Source organism: Rissa tridactyla, chromosome 15 (genome assembly GCF_028500815.1).
Source record: "Rissa tridactyla isolate bRisTri1 chromosome 15, bRisTri1.patW.cur.20221130, whole genome shotgun sequence".
NCBI classification, from domain to species: domain Eukaryota; kingdom Metazoa; phylum Chordata; class Aves; order Charadriiformes; family Laridae; genus Rissa; species Rissa tridactyla.
In genome coordinates, this window is record NC_071480.1 from 14,396,011 (window position 1) to 14,422,704 (window position 26,694).

General features: G+C 51.0%; 1 protein-coding gene across 3 annotated transcripts; it reads right to left on the reverse strand.

Annotated features, from left to right (window-relative positions):
- AXIN2 (axin 2) lies at positions 1-25,695 on the reverse strand. 3 transcript variants are annotated; one of them, XM_054221914.1, is made up of 11 exons: positions 25,593-25,695; positions 23,526-24,464; positions 17,453-17,593; positions 11,759-11,861; positions 9,730-9,870; positions 9,029-9,525; positions 8,712-8,894; positions 8,209-8,427; positions 7,502-7,597; positions 6,119-6,286; positions 1-1,859 (listed from the first exon to the last, which is right to left on the reverse strand). In XM_054221914.1, the coding sequence occupies exons 2-11, from the start codon at positions 24,347-24,349 to the stop codon at positions 1,733-1,735; spliced, it is 2,499 nt and encodes an 832-aa protein (XP_054077889.1). In that variant the 5' UTR covers positions 24,350-24,464; positions 25,593-25,695; the 3' UTR covers positions 1-1,732. The 3 variants fall into 3 exon arrangements, with proteins under 3 accessions (XP_054077889.1, XP_054077890.1, XP_054077888.1); XM_054221915.1 differs by lacking the exon at positions 25,593-25,695 and adding an exon at positions 25,060-25,478 and having other exon boundaries at positions 8,712-8,891; XM_054221913.1 differs by lacking the exon at positions 25,593-25,695 and adding an exon at positions 25,060-25,478.
- Positions 25,696-26,694: the final 999 nt, after the last annotated feature.

Genomic DNA, 26,694 nt, shown 5'->3' on the forward strand with positions numbered 1-26,694 from the left:
GCTACATCTCTTAATTACAATAATTATTGTACCAAGTAATTTTTTTTTAAATGAAACTCTTTATAATGCATAATTTACAGTATAAGTAGAACAAAATGCCATGGCAAAAGTCATGAGTACAGGACTTGTAATAAAAGGCATAAAATATATTTATACATAAACCCCTTAAACAAACAAGGGAAAGCTTGAACCCTGAATATAGGGCGACGCATGGTCTCGTAACACCATGCAGGCACAGGTACTGTACTGATTAAATTTTAAAAACACTAGAGATAGTGTATTAATATTTTTCACCATACCTTTTTCTACAATATATACAGACTTACACAAAGTAGCAATGGCAAACAGAATGCACAGATTAACTTAATCAACACAAAACCCAACCGTAGAAATGCAAGGTCTCTCTCTCGGGAAAGGGCCGCTCCGTCCCCACACGCGCACGCACGCACCGAGCTCTGCCGGGGCTCGCGGAGAGCCTTCGCCCCCATCTCCCACGGCCTCTCCTGAGGCTTGTGAAGGGAAGGCCAAAGAAAAATTAAAAAAAAAACAAAAACAAAAAAAACCCACCCAAACAACCACAACCCAACCAACAAACCACCACACAAGGAATCACGCGCTCCACGCCGAGCTGAAAATACGCCCCATGGTAGTTCCACATCACTGAAACAGAAGTCGTGCTACCCTCGAAGTAGAATGGCTACACACAACATCAGCTAGCTATGTGGAATACGTACGGGCTTTTTTTTTTTTCTCCTTTTTTTTTTTTTTTTTTTTTTTTTAACCTGGCTTTTGCAACGTGTCCTTTGGGTGTGCTAAGGAGGGGAACGGGAGCTGGATGGCTTCTTCTACAGCTCTCCCAGGCTCAGGGTTTTGCTCTGCCTTGGACACCGCCGGCAGCAGCAAAGCAAAAAAAAACCCCAGACCGCAGAAATCCATGGACAAAGCAACAAGTTGCTGTTGTTCTATTGCCTCTAACGTACTTAACACTTAAGACCTTTATTTCAAATTAGAGCAGCATCGATTAAAATGCACCGGTCTCTAGATGAATGGTAGGACAGTATTTTTATTTCGGCTTTTATTATTATTATTTCTTTAGAAAAGTTTTTATCTTCAGTCGGAGAAATACTGGGCACAACGTCACTCCTTCCCTCCTCCCCCTTCGAAAAAAAAATAAAAAAAATCACGAATGCGCTCGTAGCCAAACTCCTAAATTTTAGATAGTGGGAACAATATAAAAAAATAAAATAATCCTTCCTCCCATCACCCCACTTCCCAGCCCCTCTCTTCTCCATTGTTAAAGCAGCATATCCAAAAACTGGACTTAAGGGAAAACAGACTGTTCAATAAATATCAATAAGGATTACTGTTAAGGTAAGCTATACACAGTTTCTCTTAGTCCATAGATTTCAGATCCCCAGGAAATCATATATTATGTATGGAAGTCTCTCAAACAGGGTCTGCATCTCCAATAGCCAACAGTGGTCATGTTTTTAATAAATAGTTCAGGGTTTTTATCATCTCAGTACCCAACTCATGAATAATAAATGCCATTTTTTTTTCCTCTAAGGCTAATTCAGCAAAGTCTTCATAGACTTCACTTTTTTTCTTCATTGGTTCAAAACTTTCCTTCAGAGTTTTGTTTTTTTGTTTTTTTTTTTTTTCCTTGTCATCACTACTGTTGTGTGTCCAAAGACTTTTCTAGCTTAACTTTTCTCAAGAAACACAGATGCCATCAATCGATCCTTTCCACTTTCCCAAGAATCCTTCCTTCGTACATCGGCAGGATGGTTTCATCTTCCCAAATCTCTTCAAACACCGCACCGCAGTCAAACTCGTCGCTTGCTTTTTTGAAGTAGTATCTGTGGTAACGAGAATTAAAACACAGTTTAAAAAAAAAAAATAATCAAAAGGTAAAGCAAAAGGATGCTTTGGCAGTTCTTTTAACCACAACATTTCCCATCTCTCCCTCCTAGGATGCTCCTCCAGCGCCCAGCGTGGCCTGGAAAAACCTCAGGGATGCTCAGGTCCAGCAACATGAAAGCACCCCTGGAGCTGCAGGGACGGTGATGGGACGGAGGGAGCAGGGCTGCGCAAGCTCCTCGGGGGTGACAAGAGCTTCCACAGTGAGTACATTATACGCGTTGGCAGTGGATATCCTCAGCCGTAAAGAAAATTAGAAAGCGCGATGATTTCTGGTCAAATATCTTATTTAAAAAACAAATAAACAGAATTTCAAAGCAAAGCATTCTTAAGGTTCCCCTCTCTCCCCACCTTCTTTCTTTCATGTGTTTTCTTGTTTCAAAGCTGAAGCCCGACATTAAAATTAGCAACTGTTATTAAAAGGAGAGGCTTTTTAGGCATACGGACGGATTAAAAGAAAACCATCCCAGCTTCCTGCAACGCAGAAGCTGAAACTCTGCGATACTCCTACTAAAGAAATAAAATAAAAAACCAACGCGGGAGCCTCACATTGGAAACACCCAAACGCCTCATTCACGTACCCATTTTAAGTGACAGAAACTCCCGTATTTGTTTCCCGAGGCTTCCCAGCGGCCGGAGGCGCGGGGCAGCGCCGGTGCGGCCGGCGGGACGGGACACCGGGAGGTCAGGCGGCAGCGTCCCGCGCTCCTGCTCTTTGGCTCCGGGTCCTCGGATCACGAAGCCAACGCTCCCCGAGACAAAACGCACCCCCACCCCTCCTGTGTCAAACAGCAAGGACCCCTCTATTATCCTGAATTAGACCGTTCAGCTTCTTGATTAAAGGTTCCTTTTATCCCGTTTGGAGCTTTCTTCCTTCTAAGGCTGCTTAATTGCATATGCACAAATGAAGGGCTTCCATTCAGAGGGGTAGCATTTAGGGAGCCTGTCCGTCTGCCGCCGCACACCTCCTCGGACATGCCTGCTCCCTTGGAAAAGGCCTCTGCCATCCCACCGCCAGGGATGGAAAAACCTCCATCAGATGGATTACAAAGAAAAATATATATATAAAAAAAAACAACCCCAAACCTAACCCCTGCCACACCCCTCCCCTGCAGTTTCCAGACAACTGGGGTGGGCAGATGTTTGTTAGGGGAAAGGGGGTTTGCAGTTATTATTTTTTTAGGATGGGAAAGGAGATCAAATTAAGCTCACTTTTACTATTAAAAGTGAAAGATACAATTTGATAACTTTTTTTTAGTTGACTGCTCTATTACACATTTTTAAAATAGTCAGTAACAACGGCTTGCAAATCTATTTATTCTTAGGGTACATTAAAATTATTTTGGTTGGGGGATAAAAGCTGGCCATTTAGTCAAAGAGATGGACCCAGCTCCGTTTAGTCAAGGCACAATTAGGATTTATTTCTGTAAAGTCATTCCAAGCTGAACTGACACATGTTGCGTCTTTAACGGCTCAGCAAGGGAAAAACATCTTATTTAAGTCCTTCAGAGCCTGCGCTCATTGAAGTCAACGGCCCAGCTCCCACCAACTTTCACGCTGCAGGTCAAGGCCGCAATTCCCCAGGCCAGCAGCCTTGAAACAAAACCAAAGAAACCCAAGGAAAGTTTGAATGAATTACAAAGAACTTTCTCTTCCCTTTCCCATTCTCCGCCCCTCTCCAGATAACAGCCGCTCTTCCCAATAACTTCCTCCACAAGCCCAAGCGCTGGCTGTGTTTACAAAATTTTTATTTGAGAAAACACGCTATGACCTTTTACATAATTACAACCTTATTTCACGGAGAAAAAGGGGAAAAAAATAAAAAAAGAGGAGGCAAAGCAAAAAAAGAAAACCCCTAAATTCTCCCCTACGACATCTTCAAACAAGTCACTCTGCTCTTATTTGCTCAGAAATGGGCTTTCCATTGAAACATATTTTATGTGGCAAGCTTTGCTCTTTTTTTTTTCTTTTTTTTTTTTTTTTTAATTTTTTTTGGGACATCTGGCACCAATCGAGGCGAGCAGGCCTGGCGTTACAGCTCTGTTTTGAACCGCTGCCATCTTCAGATTACCCGACACCACCCAGTTTTTTTGTGCCTGCATGTTTGTTTTTTGTTAACGCCATCAGTATTAAATCACTGCTTAATTCCTTCTCCTTTTTTTTTTTTGTGGGGGGCAGCGTAAGGCAAGCAAAGGGGCGATGTCCCGGCGGTTGCCCCACAGCAGGACCGACCGCACGGCTCGGGCATCGCGGGAGCCCGAGGTACCCGCCTCGCAAACTGATCCAATCAATAAAGAATTTGGAGAGCGGAGCATTTCTGCATGTCTTTGTGCATTAAATGAAAGGCAACGGCTTCAAAGACATGCTTATTAAATGTGCCTTAAAAAGAAATCAATGCCAGATGTGACCAAAGCAGCCTAGTTAGTGCCTCCCCGTAACACACACGCTACTCCGGGCACTGCGGACCTCTTCCCTGAAGGTCACCCGCAGTTTCACTCAAAGTCCAGCCAAAAGTCAAAGCTTAGATCAAAATGATTCCCTGGAGGTACACACATTTGTGTAATTAGTTTCACCTTGTGTCTGTGCAAGATAAAATACTGGGCACGTACCCAAGTTCCTTTTATAAATTTCTGTATTGTCTTTACCCAGGTGTAAAGGGGTGAGATCTAAGCAAAACGTTGTTTCATCCTTGTCAGTCACTTAAAAACATTTTCCAAAGTAATTACAGTCTGACAAGGCACAAATAATTGCACCTGGAGGGACTTTCAGGCCACAGAGGTTTTTTAGGAGCCTAATCCTGCACTTGGGCATCACGCACAAATGTCATAGAAAACAAACAAACAAACAAAAAAAAGGTGGGGTTTTTTTTGGGGGGTGGGGCCGACAACTACACAGCCACTGAGCAGTGGCAGACCAGTGATGAGGTGAGGGAAACTGGGGCAGGACGCTGCATCAGCCGGAGGAGCCGGGAGAGGCTTTAGGGGCTGGAAAACGGCACAAGGGGGCAAGAAGCCCAGGGACCTCTCCTGGAGGTTGGCCAGGTTGGGTGTACTGGCAGGTTGCTGCCATCTGATGGCAGCTGGGCGGGCTGCAAAGGTGGTTTTGGGGATGGACTGGCAGTACTCCAGCCCCACTGCGCAACAGCCATAGACGGACCCCAGCTCGGCATCCCCCAGCCTGAGAGCACCCTTGGCTCACCCACCTCTGAGCTGCACACGTGAACTTTCCAAAGCTAAAGACACGCCAGTGATGGAGCACCAGCTGGAAAGTCCTCATACCAAACCCAAATGACCGTTTGGAGGTTCAGTCGGAGGCTGCCGGTTCCAGGGCAAGCCTTCTGGCTCTTTGAAGAAGCACCAAATTCAGCGCAAATTCAAAACTCAAAAGCCAGAGCTTCCCTCTCCTGCTCACCCTGCAGGAGAAGTGGCCAACAGATGATCCCACCAGCGCCCAGATCCACTGGGAACGTACAGCAAAAAGAGCCGACATGAAGCTACTGCCATGGGAACCAGCAGAGCAGGGGAAGCAGCAAACTGGTTACACTGGGAGCTGGGCCCTGCAAACCAGACCGGCAGGGTTTGCTGGCGCTCCTGAGGAGGAACTCGGTATCGCTGGTGGAGCCTTCCCTGCGGGGCAGAGGTTTTTTTTCCCTGATGAAGTGAAAAGTGAGCTCTCTGCGTCTCAGCTACACGTCCACTCAGATGCAACACCCCAACCTGTCGCTTCCCGCATTTACGGCAACACCATTGCAAAAAAACCCAATTAAAAAAGAATAAAAATGAAAAAAAAAAAAAAAAAGGAAAAAAAAAAATCAATGAAAAAAAGTAGGCAAAGCAGGAGGCCAGCACCAAGATGAACGCTGACCCCAGTTTGGAAACTGAACCCCACCGCTCCGTGCCTTTGCTGCAAGGCCATCCCAGCTTTTCCTGGTATCCAAACTTTCTGGACAAGGGCTGGAGCACAACTGCCAGCCTGCATCCTTGTGCAACTGGGGGAGGAGGCTGGGGAGGGAGCAGGAGAGGAGGTGGCCCCACAGGGCCCCTTTCTCCGTCTCCAAGTGGCTCTTGGATCGAGTGGGAAGGGCATAAGAAGATCTACAGCCTCTGAAAAGTGAGGTAAATGTGTACCTGCAAAAGATCTGCCGATTCTTTTGACTCATTAGAACATACTAAAGAACAAACAGATCACGGATTCTTACCTGTAATTTCCCTTTTTGCTCAGCTGTTCCTTAAAGTGCCCAAGTGTCAGGCTCTGGGCCTTTAGCATCCTCCTGTAGGGAATTTCTTCTCCGCAAAAAAAATAGGTGACAACCAACTCACTCGACTGAGAGGTGTGAACAACTGGCAGTTTCTTTGGCTCTTTGTGACTGAAAAACAGAAGACACACACGCAAACCCCTCTATTTTTCCATTTGCCAACAAGCCGTTTCACCGCACTCAATCCAGCAGTGTTTCTGCCACACGTAACGCTGGTCAGAAACACCCTGGGTGTGACCCAAAAAGTCAGATATTCCTGTACTCGCCACCCGTTTGTCACGCTGCATTTGCACAGCCCTCCACTGGGCTCCCACGACAGCTCCTGCGCGCTGCGACGGTGGGAACGCCACGGGCAGCAGAGAGCTCGTCCCACCTTAGGGACGGGAGAACCGAGGGATGGAGGCCAGATGGACCTGGAGGCACCAGGCAGGACCACGGGGCAGGCGAGCGCGCGTAGGGCTCACCACGGGCTAACCTCCACCTGGCCAGCCCCAGTGTTGGGCACCTCCGCTTTTAAAAGGCTCGTTTCATCTGCCTTCACACAAAGCATCTGCCAAGCTTTCTTCTCATGCACAAAACCACCTGCAACCACCAACAGCTAACGAAGCGAAACCACCGCCAGATTCTGCACCTGAAGCACACAGGTAATCTCATTTTTCCCCGACGAGGATAAAACTAACTGGATCTCACCATTTGCACCAAGAAACCCTTCTTAAAGAATAATTAAAACAATATTACCCAGCAAAATGGCAACGCTCTAGTGAGTACCAAGCGGCCAAATCTACAACTGCTTCTGAGGCAATGTACACTTGGCATGTCAAAAGGTCACAAAGTGTTAGTCCGCAGTAATTTAGTCTTCCTAATTTGTTCTAAGTCTTTGTAGAGTGGCTTCAGAAAAAAAGCTGCTAGCAAAGACAGCTGGTGGACTTAAGGTCAACCAATTAAAAATGAAAGGCTCTAGTCAGGTGGCTCAGTCTGGACTTCAAACATTACTCATTGCTTAAGATGAAGAGGGTAAGAAAGAAAACTTTAATTATTTAGGCCATTTTAGACCTCTCTGTAGCAGATTTCTTGTTAAAAGAACCATCCTGTAATTAGACTAATCCAATCTTTGTCCACTTTACAGGAATGCGAGTTAAAAAGAGCCAGAGACAAGATTTGAAAATGTTTTGTTCTTTCTTTAAGAAGAATGTTCGAAAGACGAAATTTCAGATATAAGAACTTCCTCTCTTTTCAAAGCGGAATCCATTTAATGAAAATATAATTATGAGAGAGACAGAGAGAGATATATATGTCCCAGTCCTTTTCTGTGCGTGCAATACTCACTCTTCTGTCGTTAGACTTGCATTGCAGAAAGGGGAGTTTCCCCCCTGAACGGCAGCGGAGTGGTTTCGATCCCTCTGCTGATTTGAGGTTGAACATCTGAAGTGGCGAGGGGGAGGGCAAGTGGGGAAGAAGGGGAAAAAAAAGAAAGAGGAAAAAAAAAAAAAAACAACACTTTAAAAAAATTGTTGAAATACAATCTTCTTAATTGAAGTCTCCTGTGGGTCGTTAAGTTCGCTCTTTGTATCAACCCTCACATGTTGTAAACAATCAAAGGAAGAATTAAAAATGCTGTGGGCTAATTTATCCTTCCATACCCAAATGAACGATAACCAGTCCAATTCTGTACTTGGTATGTAGCTGGAGTCCGTCCCAGAGGAAAAACGGGCAAATTACAGCCATCAAAAGAGTGGAAGTAATAGTCTAGGATTCAAACTATTTGCGCCGAGGTGGGGTGGGGTTGGAATAAGGAGGCTCATCCTTGGGACTGGGCCAAGCCGTGCCGTCACGCGTCCCCCGCGGTCCGGCCCCACGGCTGACCCTCTACCTAGATGGGGAGGACACCATGCACGTTCACCCACCGCCTTGCCCGCCATCAGCCTGAGCGTTGGCCGAAGATGAGCTCAACGAGCCCCCAGCAAACCTCTCCTGCCTCTGCTGTCCCCCAGACCCCACCGCCGCCCCGGGACCGTCCCTCCCGCCGACGTTACCGTTGCTTCTGCGGCTTGGAGACCTCGGCGAGCCGGCGGCACGCTTCCTCCAGCTGCGCCAGGGTGTTGGGTGGGGTGAGCGGGGGCATGGCGGGGTCCTGGACGAAGGGGTGGGCGGGCTGCGCCCCGCGCGGGTGGCTGCCGGTCCCCCAGGGGTGGTGGCGGCCGGGGGCCCCCTTGGCGAAGTCGGAGCTGTAGGCCTTCTTTGTGCTTTGTGTGCTTGGGGAGGGGAAGAAGTCGGGTTAGAAAAGCTGGAAAATATGACTTTAATAGCAGCTCCTATTCTGCTCGCTCCCTCTCAAAAGTCTGTCATAACATGAAAGGAGGTTTATTGCCAAAAACATGACATTTTTGTGGTTTTTCTGGTTCTGCGGAACAGCTTTTATATTAAACCGGAGGAGCAAAGAGTCTCATTTGTTTTTAGCGATTGTAAAAATAGACAGCCCATGTAATATATAAATATTTACCGGGAGCGATATTGCTGTAGACAGCTGCATATTTACCTATGGGGCTTGTGCTTATTTTGTCTCTCGCTCTCCAGCATCCACTGCCAGACGTTCTGTGCCCGGTCCGCCTCGCCCCCCGGGAGCTGCACCCCGCCGGGGCCGGGCAGCCCCCCGTCCCCAGCCGGCAGGGCGACGCTCTCCGCTCCTCTGCCCAGCCTCTTCGGCAGCGTCCCCGTCCTGCTGATGGCGAGAAGGGGACAGGAGCCTGCCGTTAGCCCCCCTGGGCCGCCGCGGGGCTGTCCCCACCAGCCCCCTTGCAGGGGATGACGGGGCGATGGTTTGGGGTGGGTGCGATGGAGATGCTCGTGACTTACCCGAAGGGCTCCAGCGGAGGGAGAGGGGGGTCCGTGCTTTTCGGGTGGCCCTTGCACTTGGGGTAGCAGTAGTAGTCGCTGCCCGCCGGGCAGCAGCACTGCACCCGCTGAGCCGCCTCCGCTTCGATCTGCTCCTTCGTCTTGGGCACGGTGTGGTGGTGGATGTAGTGGTGGTGGACATGCTTGGTGGTCTGCTTGGTGATGAATCCCTTACCCACCAAGGCGCACGTGGCCGGCGAGGCCACGCCGGGTGGCAGCTTGCCGGTTGGCAGGCGGTCGGGGGAGCGGGCGCGGGGGCTGTGCCGGCCCATGCCGGGCGATTGGCAGCCGGGGGTCTTCAGCACGCGGGAGAGATGCTCGTCCAGGATGGCCTGGGGGTCCTCCTCGTAGCTGCCGGAGGGCAGGAGCGAGAGCGGGTGCTGCGGGTGCTGGGGGTTCACCATCTCCCGACTGCTCTGCAGGCTGGCAGGGAGCTCCGAGCCCTCCTTCTCCTCGTCCTGCCGGCCAAGCGATGGCGAGAAATAAATGCAAGAGGACGGGGCGCTGGCGAGGACATCCCCCCCACTATGGGCTCGCAAACCGCAGTGCCATCGAAACACGTTCCTCCCCGTGGGCAGGATACGGCCCCTTCCCACTCCCCCCGCCCAGGCAGACAGCAAGCGGCCAGCCCTGCCCGGCCCCGGGAGGGTTAATCCTCCTACCTCCTTGATTTGCTGCAGCCTCTCCTCCAGACTGTCCATGGTTTCCTGCTCCTGCTTCAGCTTCTCCAGCCGGGAAATGAGCTCCGCGGCGAAGGCAGCCGGCTCCACCGGGGTCATCTCCTTGGGAAGACGGTGGGTCCTCTACAAGGAGCGGGGACAGAAGGCACAAGGCATGTTTAGCGGGCGGCGCGGGGCACGGGCACTTAGCCGGAGCGGCATCGCCAGCCCCGCTACGCTTGTTGTGTCTCCATGTTTGGATGAAAAGACGACCGCAACTAGGCATGGTCTGCTCTGGATTTTTATGAGCTAGTGCTGTGGCCTCATGGAGTGACATCCTCCCCACCAGCGTTTGCCTTCGGCAGGAGCAGTTGGTCGCACTCTGAGGAACCCCGCTTGTTCTCTCTGTAGTACAACCAGCCCATCAGTAGCTACTCTGAAGTAGAAAATCTTCAAAGACTGTTGTCAAACATCAAAAAAAAAAAAAAAAAAAAAACCTCTGAGGTGGGAGGGAGAGAGACTTTAACTCAAGGAATAAAGTGAGTATAAACAGAAAGGAGTTGGAAATTAAAAAAAATAAGATGGGGGAGAAAAAGGGAAAGGAGAAAAAAAAAAAGAAGAAAAAAAAAAAAGAAGTCAAACGGTTGCAGATCAGAGAAGTGCTGGTAATTTATTTCCTGGCTACACACTGGGCACCTTTGAGGTAGTGTTGTCTCAACAGTGTCCTAGATCTCTTCCCCCCCCTCCATCTCTTTGTACAGAAAATGAAGAAAGCTGCTGCAGGCTAGCGGTGCTACACTGCTGAGCTTGGCTGCCTCAAGCAGATCTATCAAGGGAAAAAGGGAACATCTCCAAATCAAGTGCAGAATATAAAAAGGCAAAACACGAATTTCTGCCAAAAGAAGCAAACATGGCAGGAAAAGGGGAGGAAAAAAGAAGAGGAAAAAGAAACCACCCACCCGGCTCTGCCCTCCCTCCTGACACCCCCACGCACCCCACTCCTCGCCCCCACTCGCCCTCTCTCTTTCCCCCCCCCGAAAGCAGAAAGCCGAACTGCCAACTCTTTCACATACTACCCACCAGATGAGGTGGGGCCTCTCTCCGGCAACCACTTAGCTCCAGAAATGATGTGAGGGTAGAAAAAGGCCACTCTGCTGGAAATTGTCACTCTTACACAAGCTGGCTCTATTCAGTCCCTGATCAAAGCACTGCCTTACAGAGAAAGTCGATTTGCACGCCCTGGGACAAAATAATCTAATTTACAAGCTCAGGCTATAGAACTTTCTTTATGGAGGAAGGGGGAAAAAAATACCAAAAAGAAAAACCACACAAACCACCCCCACCCTCCACCAGAAATATCATCTATGGTTTCTTGCTGCTTAAGACAGCAGAAAGAGGAATTTTAGCATATTAATCTCAAGACAAGATAAGTTTATACTTGTCTGTGTAAACAGTTTATTCACTGCAGGAATCGGGAGTCTGCAAGTCAACTGAATTAGCACGTCAGCGAGTTAATTTTCGAGAGCACGGCAACACCGCGAATCGGATCCCCTCAAAGCAAAGCACGTATCTGCTGCAAACGTCTCTCTTCTGGGAGATCCTGCTTCCCACCAGCTTACAGACGGTGTGCTTTCGAAGGCCACCAGCGATGTGCACAAGGCCAAGCCCAGGTCTGCTCGGCACCAGCGGAGGTGTCAGGGTGGTGGCCAGAGACAAGGCTCTCACTAGACCCAACCGGGGTATCTCTGCCTGGATGTGGACCAAGAGGACAACTCCAGTGCCACTGAAAAGCCCTAATTAGCACCTCGTTGTCAGGGAAGGACCAAAATGGGACTGTACACAAGCAGGTTTTTGCAAGGATGCGGAGAGCACGTGGCTCCTGCCCAACATCAAGCAGCAGCATCTCTTCTCTGGCGTCATGTAGGGATGGAAACGCCCCCCTCCCCTGCTCCCTTCCCTCCACGTGTGCCCATCCCCAGTCCCAGCATTTCCCACGGTCAACACAGACCCTGCAGCTCCCACCTGAACTTACCGGAAAATGAGGTAGAGAAACTTGACCGTTGGCCTTGACACTCCGATGCATTTCCCGCTGGAGCTGCTTCTTGCTCCCAATTCTGTACGGGGGGATCCCATCTCTGCACACGGAAGAGAGGTCACCATCAGTCGGGGCTCTCCCCGTGCTCTAACCAAGACACTTCTCCACCACCTCTGAAACCACCCAGGCACGCCACAGGTCCACGTTCCTAGAGGTGCTGAGCCCTCTGGATGTCACCTGAAGCCTCAAACATCTGGCGGCCTGGCAAGTGCCTGTGTCACCATCTACATGGATGTGCAGCAATTAAGCAAAAGCTGAAAAGCAAGCTGAAAGGAACTCCGCATGGGAAGCCGCCCAAAGATCCCATCAGCTTCACTTCTGAGGCATCTTACAGAAGGGCCTTTCCAATGCTAGGTTTCTGCTTCTGCCCTTTATTTTTGTTGCTTTTTCACCACCGAATTACACTCTCTTAAGACCACAACTTTCCTCAACCTCTGGAACACCCATGGAGTGTTGGCACGGTGGAAACAAGAAGGAAGAGGCTGCAGATGGATGGCCACCAAAAGGCTGCTCCCTACTTAAGATCTGGGATGTTTCTCCTGCCCTGAGGCTGGCTGGCACAGGCAGGCCACCGCAAGGCACGGGCAAAGCCGGTCCGTACCCTCCAGGCACGACGTTGCTCCCCTCGGCCACGTCAGGTCACGGCCAGGAAGCCATGAGAAGACACCAGGCGAGGAGCACCGGTGGAAACAGCCCCCTGCACAGCCCGCTCGAGGCAACACAGGGTGTTTTCATCCGGCCACGCAAAAAATTACCTCAGTTAGGATTAAAGGGCCTTCTACAGACAGTGGGGACAGCCGGAAGAGCATGCCTGGAGATCCTGAATGTCTAATTCCACCCCTTCCCTCAGACTGGCTGAATAACCTTGATCTCCGGTCCCATCCCTTTCATCCACCTGCCCCCACACCTGACTCATCTCCTGAGCGGAGAAAATAGCTCCTGCCCAAGGAGGAACGGCGGCGGCCGAGCAGACAGCGGTGGCCCCACGCTGCTGCCAGAGGAGCTGACATGGCACGGTGCCCCTTCATGCCACCTCCTGTGGCCACAGTGGTGGTGGACACACACCGACATGTTTTGGACACCCAGCCAGAGACAAGGCACAAGGGAGGGCCTTCCTGGAGACACCAGGTCCCTCCCCTTGAGGAGGATGACTACATGCCATTGCTCCACGCTCAAGGTTTGAAGCACGCTATCACAAGGGCTTTGTAAAGGTCTTGGTCAAAGCATTCAGTTGCCATTAAATTGTTTTAATGAGCAAGATTAAGCTGCAATCTTTCACTTTGGAGTGAAAGATTGGAACAACTTCATCTTAACAAACTTGGAAATATCTTTACAATAACAGAGAGCACGCTGGGACCGCAGAGAAAGTCCTTGATGTCACAAGATGAACATCAGCCTCCTCTAGACACGGTCCATGAATGTGCACTACAAGTGAAAGGAGCTAATTGTCCTAATGTCCCTATTGCACAACGCAGGGCCCTGGAGCGCTTTCTGGGGAAGCAGCCCAGCACCCACTGCCATCACAGATGGCCACGGCCACTGACTGCAGCCGCTGGTGGCCACCAATCATTTCTGCTCCACAAACCCATGAGGCAACAGGGCTTGGGGCACATGACATGCCTTAGCTTTGGGGGAGGATGGGGGAAAAGCAAATCTAAGGTGAAAACCAAATCATCTGTACCTTCAGCGAAGCATTTGTTCGCTGCGGCTTACTGAGATAAGGGTCTCTTAGGGAAGACCTTCAATATAGCGAATAAGGAGCAAAATAAGCATTTTAAAGGCAGTAAAAATGCAAGCATGAGCACATTACATGCATGCATACATACGGGACTAATCCCGTTAACATATTCAATTAAAGAGGAGGTGTCCTCTATAAATGGCAGTCCAAGAGGCCAGATGGGGAAGAGCAGGGAGGCAGATGAAGGTCTGTGCGTTCAACACGAGGCACCCACGGACATGACCAAGGGACAACAGGGAGCCCCACAGCCTTCCTGCTCTCCCCACCTCCCTCCAGGTCTGCAAGGGCGAGATGCTGTCCCCAGCTCCCCTGCTGTGGCCACCGAGCTGTGAGCACCTCTCCTTGTGGGGTGTCCCCGAGCTCCCCGCTCTGGGGGACCATCTCTGGCCAAAGGGACAGTCCTGGGCAGGCTATGGAGCAGGAACGGGGACTCGCGCCGTTCCCAGCCGGGGTGGCTTGAAAAGGAGGAGGAAAAGCAACGCTGACCCAAGAGCAGGGCTCCTCACTTTATTTAAGATTTGCCCACATTCAGGCCGGTGCCAAAGCTGCTCCTTCCCCCTAAAACTCCTCCAGCTGCACCGGAGAGCCCCACATCAAACCTCCCGCTCCCTGCTTCTACAGCCCTGCCTTCTCAGGAGAGTTTGACAACTTGTAACAACATGTAGAATTAAAAAAAAAAAAAAATTTTTTAAAAAGAAGAGTTATTTCACTGGGATGGGAAAGCTACGGAGCAGCTCGGGAAAATCAGCCTGGGGAACGGGGAGGGACTTTTACAGCCACGCTGACAAGTGCTGTCTAAACCTGGGCCTTCCGCATAAAACGGGGAAAACGGACAACGCCAGGGTTGAAGGGGTGACCAACGGGTGATCCCTGACTGCAGGAGGGACAGATGGACGGAGCTGGAGCCAGGCAAGAGATACAGGGGGCGGGATACAGGGGCAAGAGATACTGATGCTGAAGCACTTTCCCCCCCAACCAGGAGAAGGTGCCTTTGAAATGAAAAGGCTGAGCTGGGCCAGGGGTTTTGGGGCAGGACAAGGTCAACCCCAGCTCTCCAGGTGCCACCTCTCCCCTTGCTCCAGCAGCAAACATTCGCACTCACTTTCTTGGCTGCTAAAAGCTGCGGGCTGAAGAGCTACAGAGTTTAGGCACTAAATAGTAGAGTTTAATTATAAACATTTCAGCTAACCAGGCTGGGGCTAAGCCAATCTGTTTCTGGGGGAAACACTAGTTTGAAGTCTTCTACCCAGTCAGCTGCCATTTAAGCTGAGCCAATTATCTTAGCCTTTTGACTCAGATGTGCCTGACCTAACCTGAATGTAGTTTTACTGCTGCTTTGAAATATCAGACTCATGCGCATATGCATTCACTCCCATCTTCATTTGGCAACGGCTCTGAAACAAGCCTCTGATCTTGCCAACATCAAAAGCCTGGTTTGTAAGATAAGGTAATATTTGAAGTTTGCTCAGCAGCATTCCCCTGTGTCCAAAGTAAATCCATAAATAAGATATAAGCAAATAAAAAAAAAATCCCCTTTCCTCCCCCCCCAATCAAGAAATGGAAATATAAATTTGCATGATGCTTTGTGGCTATTACAAAATATATCAGCACAGACTGATCCCTGGCATCTATAATAATAAGAAAAAAAAAAGGCAGATTGGGCATTATTTGTAGACCTCTCCCAATTCCAGCACAGTCCAGATTTAGATTTATTTTTTAAAAAAAAAACCTCACTTTACTGCTATGTCTGACAGACTTTTCCAGAACAAGTTTTTCCTCTTCAGTTGATACCAATATAAGCCAAAAGAACTCATTTGCATTCGCACTGACGAAACGGAATAAACCCGGGTCCTCTGCGGAAGGGGGGGTAAAACCTGGCAGGCAGACGAGCGCGGGGGCTCAGCCCGTGGCAGCACAGGGGGTTTGTGCCCGAACACCTTCCCAGCCTCTTCGGCACCAGCAGAGCCAGGTGCCAGGAAAAGGCAAAAAAAATAAAAAAAAAATAAAAAAAAAATCCCCCATGTTTTACTGCAATCTTGGCAGCAGCCCTTCGCCTCTGCAAAGGAAGTTTCACATCAGCCTTAACTTTAAGCCCAGCCTCCAAAACTGCCAATTTACCTCTCCCGCTTCCAAAAACACCCAACAACCCGCCGGCTCCGTGGACGGACGGAGGGAGCGTGGCTGCGGGGATGCCCGGGGGACCGGTTCTGCAGCAGGAAATATTCCTCCAACCTCCGCCATCCCGCTGCCCACAACACCCCCCCCCCCAAAAAGCCCTCCCTGCCGCCCCCCAACCTGGAGCTGCGGGCAGTTTAATCAGCCAAGCTTCCCCAAACTCTCCCAGCCTGCGCGGGCTATTGTTACGGCAGGAAAAAACAGGCAGGCTCCTTTCACGCGCTGCTTTATGGGGAGCTCCTATTCACTTGTTCAAGCAAATTTCAAAGCGGGCTGCTGCCCTCTCATCCCCGCTAAGCTCCCCTGGACTAACAATGGGCTGAAAGCGATTCAGTTAAGCCTTTCATCCACCATGCACTTTATTTCTCACTCAGTGCTCTCATCTGTATAAGGCCTACAATTGGCATTGCTGTGAAGAGAGGGTATAATCCTAGCCCTGTGAATCCCAAGTGACCCTACACTGGTCCAGAAATGACTAACCCAATGAATGCTCTGTTGACACATGATCACATACAACCAGAGCCAGTAAGAAGAAATAAAGAAGTCACCCTATGATTCAGCTCTTTTATTTAATGCCAATATTGTTCAATAAGGGAATCTGGTGGGACAACAAACTATTTTTTTCCATAATATCAGTTCAAAACACACATGTGCATTAAAAAAAAAAAAAAAAAGCTTTTGTTTACACATCAAGGATTTTTGGTAAATCCTGTTTTCCGTAGTGCATCACGCAGCACTATTGACTTTAAAAACCCAGCATGCAAACCTCTGCAGAGTACACAGCAATCGCCGGACACGTCCGACAGAGACACTGGAGAAGTTTCACCCACGAGATGAAGACCAGGACTGCGGCACCCTGTTTACAGGTGGGCTTTTCTACCCACTTGTACTTAAGTGAGGCTCATGAAACACAAACGGCAACATCTGCCTTCTGCCCAGTGGAAAAAAACGCTCCTTAAGAGCACTAAGTGAGCCTTACTGTCTCCCCTACAAGACACAAAAGCACCATTTCTCTCCCGCTGGGGAAAGCAAACCGAGGAAGAACGGTGAAAGGACTTGCTCCCAGTTGCACACTTCTCAGCAGAGCCAGGAGGAAAAGACAGATCCTGCAATTCCTGGGCTCAGCCACAGCATCGCCTCTCATCTCTACGCGCCCGAAACACCCAGACCTGATCCATGCAGCTCCATTCAAATGGCTCTTTGAAGACTGCTCCAGCCACACTAGATGAGCAGCTATTTGCCCCTTCAGGTCACCGGCCCTATGAATGTACATTCTGACATTAATGACAAACCTTAATTACAGAAAGCACTTCCTACAGGAAGTCATCTCCTCCTCTTTGATGACTGATAACTAGCTAAGGAAGCCTGGCCTTAAGACACAGGCTCGGGGAGATATGCTCCTTGGGTTAGTCAGGCAGCACCATTAGCACAGGGGAAAGCATGTCTGCTCAGCTGCAGTTGCAAAATGGCAATAGAGGGATTCGTCATTTTCCTCCATCCGATACCTCCGGCGACTGCATGAGCAGCGAGGCCACCATGCCCTGCGACACCTCTGGCTTTGGGGGCACACCTCAGTTTCGGCAGCCACTGATCAAGGGCGAGCAGAAACAGGGCGATGACCCCAGACCCATCACTCCCGTGAGCCCCCACGGTGCATCGGCGCAGCTGAGTCACCAACGGCGCATCCCAAAAGGGCCCGTCCGACACAAGGTACTTACACGCTGCTGTCCGTCATCGACATGGAGTCGTCCGTCAGGGCATCACTGGATATTTCACTATCGTTTGCGCTGGTTGCTGGGGCAAAAACATAGCCTGAATTCACATGGTATGGGTTAACGGGATCGTTCCTCTTGAAGGACCTAGGGACAGGCAAAACAGAAATCCAGTTACCAGCCAGTCTTGGGCTAGAGGAAGCACACAGGTTTCATGGTAGCACTCTCCTTATGGGAACCATGCACACTGGCTGCCCAACCTCTCCAGAAGCACCAAACCATCCATTGCTCAGGCCAGCAGCAACCAGGACATGCTCTGTCTAAACGCACCCGAAGTCCAACTTTAAAGATGTTGCTTTTGACATTGGAAGCACACTTTAGAAAGTCCTTTGAAGCACCTCTAGGTGCTTTGATACCTTCAAAAACTTGGTCCTTGAAGCTTGATGCTGCACTGCTGAGGCCAGCAGGAGTTTTGCTGTTGGCATCAACAGGCAAAAGATGAAGTTCATAGCTCAAGTCCCATTGAAAGCCATTGAGGCACCAGCTAATAAATGCTCAAGTCAACTCTGAAGACAGGAGTTAGGGCCCCTTTGGGAATACACGATATGGTATCTGTGTTGCCTAAAACAAGAGAACTGCCTGAAGCTACTGGAGCAGGACCACCATGTGTCAGAGGAGGCATGGACAGGGCTGAAATCCCCTGTCTCAGGCTCGGCCTCACAAAGATGGGTGTCATCTTCCTGGCATTATAAAAATACGCAATAAAAAGGCCCAGTTTTTAGGAGAACCTCATACTTGTTCAACTTTTGGGCGTAGAATTGGGTGGGGAAGAGGAGGATGGGGGACATGAGGACAGGAGCAGCAGGTTGTATTAATGGGCATGTGGGTTACTGATACCAAGACCTTCGGCTTCACTTGGAGAAGCAAACCCAGAGCCCAGCCTGGATGCTTGAGTCAAGTACCCAAGAGCGGAAGCATGAAAAATTCATGGGCAGTGACATGAGCTGTGACGGAGCGTGGCAGGGTCACCACGGCAGGGTCACCGCATGGGGGGGACCTGGGCGTCCCCCTGCCCGCTACCTCCCATTACTCCAACTTCCCAGCCAGGATCAATATACATATCTTCAGCAGGCGATAAGGGGATTATGCAGGGAGGCTTGAAAGCAGAGTGTTAAGGTGCACATTTTGTTCCTCTTCCAGGGAAAGACGAGGTTGTTAAGCTTCTGCCTTTGTATATCAAAGCAAAAGGCCTTGTCATCTGATAAGGACTGCTGATTTTAATAATTAGGGCCACTTACTCAGGACTTGGGGGCCTAAGGAATGTGCCAGCAGGCTGGGCAGGTTTTTTTTAATGGGCTTTCCACCTCCCTGCCGCCCCCCCCGGGGGTCGGAGGGGACCAGCTGGGTGTAAGCGAGCAGTGATGTCCTCCCACCGCCCTGCTCTCCATCCCTCACAACCCACCGGGGCACCCCGCGCCGCCACGCATTCCTGCTCCGCCAGCACCAGCCTCCTCAAAGGCTTAAGTTTTTTTTAAAAAAAAAAATAAAGTTTGAAAAACAAGAAAAAAAAAAAAGGAGGGGGAAGTATGGTGGGGAAGATGGGCCTCTCTGGTATGAGAGGCGCGGGGCTGGCTGCAGGCAGGTATTCAGCCCAGCCGGGGCTGCATTCCTTTCCGAAGGAGGCCAAGGCACTTCTGATGGGGAGATCAAGACGTTAAAAAATATATATCTGGGAAGAAGGAAAAAAAAAAGGAAAAAAAAAAAGAGAGATAGTAAGGAATGCCACAGGAAAGAAGTTAAATCTTCCAAGATAGATTAATTCCACATGTGGGTGAAAGCAAAATTATTTGACTACTACTACAAAAAAAGTTCCTCTAAAGACCATGTCGTCTTCTACTCTGACCCAGGGGGATGTGCAGTCCAAGAGACCCTTCCTGGATCCTTGGTGGGCTTTTGGGTCAACTGTGTAAGGGATGCAGCTCTTGTAACTGTTTCATTTGAAACCACCTCAGGTCTTGGGACCACATCCAAGAGGACCAGGCAGCCCAGGGGTGCAGGATACTCCCCAGCACAGCACCACCACCTTGCCGGGAGGTGGCTGTGTCACCCCCGGTGGCTGATCTGCCATGTTCCTCCAGCAGATGGGATTGCTGGAGAGGCTGGAGTGGGGGCGGAGGCAGCGGCTCCGTATGAATACGGCACAGGGAGAGGAGGTGTGTCCAAACACGCACTTAGAAAGATATAATTAGAGAAAGTGGACACAACTAACTCATCTTCCCATGAGCACTAGACTGCAGCACTGATTCACCTACCAACACCTCACAGACCAAAAAAAAAATCCCAAATTTTTGAAGCCAGCCCCCCCACTCCACCTCCAACATACTGCCCCACATCCTTTAAGAAAACCAATGGGGGCTGTTTTGCTATGTTTCATTTTTATTTTATTTTTTTTTTAATTTAACCACCTTACTAGAGTAATTGCACCCAGCTGCATCAAGTTGCCTGGGAGGGTTTTAAATTCCAGTGGAAAGCGGTGGTCTCCTGCCGCAGATGCTGCGCACACAAACACACACCCCGGCTCCAAACTCAATATGCAAAGTGTTCTCAGCTGTCAGGTAGCAGTTGCTCTGGAGCTTCAAGGAGAATGTCTGATGTTTCTCAGCCTATTCTTATCTTGATGCGATGACACACAGCATGTAACTCTCTCTACGCTATGTTAGGCGATGGGCACACCAGAGGTCTTATAATGCCATGAAAATTTCAGGGGGTCTTGGTTGCATCCCCTGTTATGAGGGTGCAATTTCAGAGTGTGGGTTGGTTTGGGGGTTTTTTTTTTTATTGTCAAACTCCGTTTCTTAGAAACAAATGCACTCTGGCAGTTCAAACCACAGATTTATACAGAGAGAGAAGAAAATCTACAAGGAGCATTTTGAGGCAAAACTGAATCTCATTAAGTATTTTCTTGGGACAAACATCACTGGGCAATCATGGGTTTAAAGACACAAAAAAAAAAAAAAAGAAAAAAAAAACAAAAGGCATGCACAGACTTGGGGGGGGGGAATAAAGTATATTTTAACAAAACTATGTTAATCACTGCTTCCATGCTCTAATTGTAGAACACTGCTTGGAGCATAGCTTTACAATGGCATCATTTACTTTGATAATTGAAGCCAAACTTGGTTCCAATAACTTCACACACAAGGAGCTCCACCGGCGGGTCCTTTCAAAGGCCAGGAAGCGCTGGGAGCCGGCAGAAGGCCATCTGCACGCCCCAGCCTTCCCAAAGCAAGGCCATTCCCGCTGATGTTAAGAGCCTAATGGGAGGCAGATGAGTCCACCTTGGACCGAACAAAACCACGTTACCCAGTGGCACTGCAAAGGAAGAAGCCCGCTCTGTGTACACAAAGTCGCGCGTGATAAATTTAGAAGTGCATATAAATAATAGCTGGAATTCCTGGAGCACGGGGCCAGGTCCAGCGCAGCGCGGGGAGGCCAGTTTTAACCACACCACAACCTACAGGGGAGGGGAGTCGCTTTGAAGGACAAGAGGGAGGTCCTACATTTTAAAAAACCCAAAACCCTGTATTAGGGCTCCCAATAGGCAACCAGCAGTTTGCCTGCAGACGCCTGCTTTGCAGCCAGGTGCAAACACTGTGTTTTCACTTGACTTCTGTTCACGTCCATCACTGATGCTGGGGCCAAAGTCTTTCAACTCGTACGGTTTCTGCGGTCTCCCGTCTGCCGTGTTTTTGGCCGTGACTCCGTGCCCTGGGATTTCCAGGTGGTCTCCCATCCAAACACTGGGCTGGCCCCAGATTGCTCTGCTCCTGCCATCAGGTGTCCCGGCTTGCGCTGGTATAATCACATTGAAACCCACCGAAACGAGTGGCGAGAGCCTGCACAAGCGCTTCAAAACCGTAACACACTGAGCAGAAATTCTTTAATTCCATCGCGCACACGAGGAGGGAGGTGTGGTTTGGCCACTCACCAGGAAAGACTTTGTGCGAGCTTCAGCTCCAATCCTAAACGCAATCCTAACTGCCGAGTGATGAGAGAGAACCCATCCATATGCTCATCAGCTTCTAGCACATGCACGCACAACTGGCTTCACAACTGGATAGCTCGGGGAGGAACTGAGAAGCATCTCAGCTTGACCTCCCTCTCTTTGCATGGAGATCTCCTGGCCCCATGGAGAGCAAAAGCTCCTGGAAATTCAACAGAAGGTGATCAAAGCAAAATGCACCACCTAATGTCCTAGGAGGGTAGATCTGACATGTGAGGAGCAAGCTGCATTAATCCCCGGACGAAAAAGAAAAGAAAAAAAAAGAAAAGGGGAAAAAAAAAAAAAACAACCCAGCACTAATCAGGCAAGCAGCCACTGTTCTGCGAGAGCTCTCCTGGACAAGGCACATGTGGGTTTTTAGCAGGGCCTGCAGCTCTGGTAGAACATTACAGCCAAACCCTTCCAGCACTGAATACCAACAAAGGCTGAGAGATAAAAGCATCAAACATCCCCCTCCTGGAAAGCAAGCGAAGGGCAGCAGTTCAAACCAGGTTCTGCAGAACAGCAGATGCTCAGACAGCAACATTCAGGCAGGAGATGAGGATCCCAAAGCCCAAGTCCTCCACAGACCAGCTGCCAGCGAGTGCCCCCCCGGTGCAGCCCCCAGCAGGAGAGGTCCAGAGGCCACGCTGGACGAAGCACATCCCTCCTGCCTGCACCCGCGCCCACCACCCCTCCAGGAGAGGGAATGGACCAGAGAGGCCTCTGGCTCCACAGCTCCCTCACGGGCCAGAGGACCCTCCCAGCTCCCGGTACTGGGAAGCCCAGCACAGCTGGAAGTTCTCCGCAGGGCAGGAGAGGAGGACGCCTCCACCAAAGCCTCCCCAGGAGAAGCCCGATGCCCTTTGATGTCCATGAATCACAGACACGCTCTCAAAATTCCTGTAAACGAGATGTCAAACACTCACCATACCAAACCCCAGCCTCCTGGGCCAGCAGAGGAGAGCACCCATCTGCCAGCAGAGCCCTCTCCTCTCAGCCCTGATTCAACAATCCACATTTATGGCAAGGGTGGGGAGAGGAAAGAATACATTTTCAGAGGATTATACAACTCATCATTTGCTCATCAGAGACTCTCTTTCCCATCCCCCCCCTTCACTTCGAGATGGCTCTTACTTTCTGCACCCTCGCACTGCCGTGCCACCACCATTTCCAACAAAGGAGAAGGGTTCGTCAACACAGATGCACCTCAGGCCAAGGGCACAAGACAACCCTGCCACCACACAACGCTCCCCACATCCTCACAAGCTGCCGCTAGACACAACCGCAGTTTAAAAAGTTTAACTTTAAGCACACGGCCAACGAGAGAGCACCAAAAAATCTACCGAGAGCACCAAGGACCTACTGCTACCCTCTACCTGGAATGTCTCCATTACCTTAAGTACCCAATTTGAAGTATCCTCCTGTACGCATTGGCTCAAAGCCATCCGAAATGGCTTTGACACGATACCAACACCCAATGCGATGGGAGAGGCTGTACATCACAGGCACACGGTCAAAATAAAAGCAGATTTTGTGCAAGTTGCAGAGTCTGATGTAGTAAGTGCATACATTTCCTCCTCCATGACCGCACAATTGCTTCCCACACAACCAACATAGTTAAACACTGGTTGATGGTGGAGCTGGGGAACTAGCAGGTTACATTATTCATGCGTCTATATGATCCACTCTACTACTCCTCTTAATAGGTTTGAAAGTTGAACCAACAATTAACGTATGTCCGGAGGACATAGTTGCTATGAAGTTTTTGATCTATAAGAGAACTGAAAGAGCCAATAGGGCGTAACACCACAGTATCTTGTTTTCCTCTGTACAGAGGGGAAAAAAACCCCAAACCCAGCCAACACCCCCCAAATTCCAGTGTTTGGGGGTGCAGGGAAGCTCCCGTGCTCCCAGCCCCACGGGAAGCTCGTCCTCCCTGCCAGCTCCCCAGCACGCCCCACCACCAGCCTTCCGAAAAGCCCTCCTAAAGTCCTTAAAGTTAAAACAAAGCACAATTTCCAGGGGTTCCCTTACCTGTATCCGTTCTCGATCGTTTCCGTAGCTCTGACATTCGCCGTAACCCTCAACGTCTTGCTGGATAGTCCAACTACCGAAGGCAAGATTTTGTTTTTAAAGTCTGCACAGCTCCATTCCTCTTCTTCATTCAAGGTCGGGAGATAGCCACAGACAACTTTTAAGCTCCCCAGTCCATTGCTGTTCATGTAAGCGGGATTCTCTCCTCCACTCCTTACATATTCGAGGTATATATCAGAAGTTAAAAACATCTGGTAAGCATTTTCCTCCATCACAGTCTGAATCTCAGTCTGCGCCTGATCAAACATGATCGAATCTATCTGCTGCTTCTTGATGCTATCCCTTATGTAGGTCTTGGTAGCAGGCTTGAGCTGCTTGGAGACGATGCTGTTGTTCTCGATGTACCTTTTGTATATAGCTTTGGCTACTCTTAAAGTTTTGGTATCCTTAAGGTCCATCTGCCTGAAGCCATTGCAGGCGAACCAGAAGTCTAAGGTATCCACACATTTTTCCCTTTCCAGGAAGGTCCGAAAAAGATAGGCACCATCTTGATCTCCCAACAAGGAATGCAAGGATTTGGTCCATCTGGCCAGGGGGGAGTCTGGAGATGCGCTGCCTTCCGGCTCCCCGAGCCCGTTCTCATTCCTCCGCGGGGCAGGAGGCACCGGCATGGCCTTGAAGCTTTGGCTTTTGGGGAGAAACGAGTTGGCGAGTTGGGGACATGGCGCTTCTCCTTCCTCCCCCGGGACAGGGGGTCGGGGGGCGTCTTCCCTGAAGCTGCTGCTGGGGTCGGGGAGGTGGGCGAGGACCACGGCGCTGCTCATGGCTCCGGAGCCCCGGCGTGGGGAGGGGAAGAGGGGCTGCCGGTTGCTGCGGGAGCTGCCTGCTCCTCTGCCTGCCGCTGCCTGCAGTCAGCGGGGGATCGGCTGAGCCTCCTCTCTGCGAAGGGGGGGGGGAGAAAGGGCGGGGGGGGGAAGAAGAGAAAAAAGGAGTATTGATCTAATCAAAACCAGATCCTCCCAACATCAAAGACAAAAAGTAAACAGGCTTTTCAACTCTTCACATTCAGGGGGAAGGAAAAAAAAAAAGGAAAAGAAAAAAGAAAGGGAGAGAGAGAGAGAGAGAGAGAGAAAGGCCGGGCAGAGGGAGCGCGGCTCTATCGCCAGCCCGATCGCGACTATCGGATCCGCTCCGCTGAACTCCCGGCGCACTTTTAGCGGGGTTGGGGGGGGGGAATATCGCTGCCCCCCCACCCCCGACAGCTCCCGGCAGCACCGGCCGTCCCTGCCCCGGCATCTGGTTTCCATTCCGCACCCCCCCCAGCCCCTCTCTCCCTCCTCCAGCGCGCACGTTGCGCGCCCCCAGCAGCACCGCGCAGCCGGGGGGCGACCGGTCCCGCACACCCGTCCCTCCCGGGGGGCTTTTTGGGGCGCTTCTCTGCGGAAACCAGATGCTGAAGCAGGGACACCCACCTCCCCCCACCCCCCCCCAAAAAAAAAAAATTACCAAGGGGGGCGCGGGTTAAGGCGCGTACCTGGGCGCAGCGGGGCATCCCGGGCCGGGCGGGCGGCTCCGCGCCCCTCCGCGCCCCCCCCGAGCCATCAAACCCGGCTCCGGAAAGAGGGAAATCAAATAGAAAGAAGCACCGAAAGGGGGGGGCGGAGGTGGGGGCAGCCCCCGGGCGGCGCCGACCCCCGCGGGCCGGCCTTCCCGGCGCTGGAGCGGCGTGCAAAATAATAATAATAATATAATAATAATAATAAAAAAAAAACCTGCTCCAGAAATGGCGACGGGCTGGGAGGAGAGAGGTCGGAGCTGGGGCGGGGGGAGTAAAAAGAGAGGGGGGGGGAAAAGTCCGGAGCGACTTGGATCCTCCGAGCCCCGAGCAAGAGCCGAGCCCAGCCGCGCCCGCGGAGGCGGCAGCGCGCCCGCGCAGCGCGGGCACCGCACGGCGCGCACACCAAAGGCAAAAAAAAAAAAAAAAAAAAAAAAAAAATCTTTAAAACAATCCGTATTAAAAAAAAAAAAAAAAAAAAGCAGCCCGGTGCCCCCGAAGTTGCCACTCACCGCGGAGCCGGAGCTCGCTGCGCGCCCGCGGCCCCGCCGCTCTCCGCCGCCGGCAGCGCGCAGGCTGGCCCCGCTCCCCCCGCGCCCCTCGCTGTCCTTCCTCCTCCTCCTCCTCCTCCTCCTCCTCCTCTCCTCCTCCTCCCCGGCGGTGCAACCGCATCGGAGAGCATCGGGAAAGGGGGGGGGGGCGGGAGGGGGGGCGCTGCGAGGGAAGGAGCCCACTCCGATCCGCGCCTCCCTCCTCTCCCTCCCCTGGTTATTTATTTTATTTATTTTAAATACAAAAGCGCTGGTCCCTCCCCCGCCTCCTCCCCCTCCCTCCTCCTCCCCCCGCCCCTCCCCGCCCCCCCCCGGGCTCTCCCCGCCAGCGCTGCGCGCATCAAAGCGCAGGCCGGCGGAGCGGTCCTGCAAGGGCGGTAGCGCGGCTCCGCGCCGCCCGCCACGCTCTCTCTCACACACACCCTCAGAAAAAAAAAAAAAAAAAAAAACAAAACAGGCCCAAAAAAATTAAAAAATAAAAAAGAAGAAACTGGGGGGGGGGGTGGGAGCAACCCCTGCCCCGCCCGGTGCTCTCGCCCCCGGGGAGTGCAAGGAGTGCGCGGGGGCAAGCTTCTACCCGGGGGTGGTGGGGTGGGGGTTCCCCACTCGTGAGGAAAATAATTGTGTGTATATATATATTTGGGGAGGGTTTATTTTATTTTATTTTTATTTTTGCCCCCGCCTCTCGGCATCCCGGGAGCGGCTACGGAGTTGCCAGGACCTTATCAAAGGGAAGCGATCGCAGCCGCCGCTCCACCGCCCCCCGCCCCGCCGCCGCCGCCTTAAAGGGGCAGGCGCACCCTTCCGCGCCGCTCCGCGCCCTTCCGCGCCGGCACGGCGCAGCCTCTTGCCCTGGCCAGCCGGGGTACTGCAGAGCGGGAGGTTACTCCCAGGCATCAAAACTTGGCGAAAAGTTTTCATCCCAGGGAAAAAACGGGGCGGGTCCCCATATTATTATTAATTATTTTTTTTAATAAATAATCCGAAGGCATGTTTTCGCTCTGCATACTAATTAAACAATATCTGATTGCAATATAACTGGCACACCAGCAAAACTCCGTCT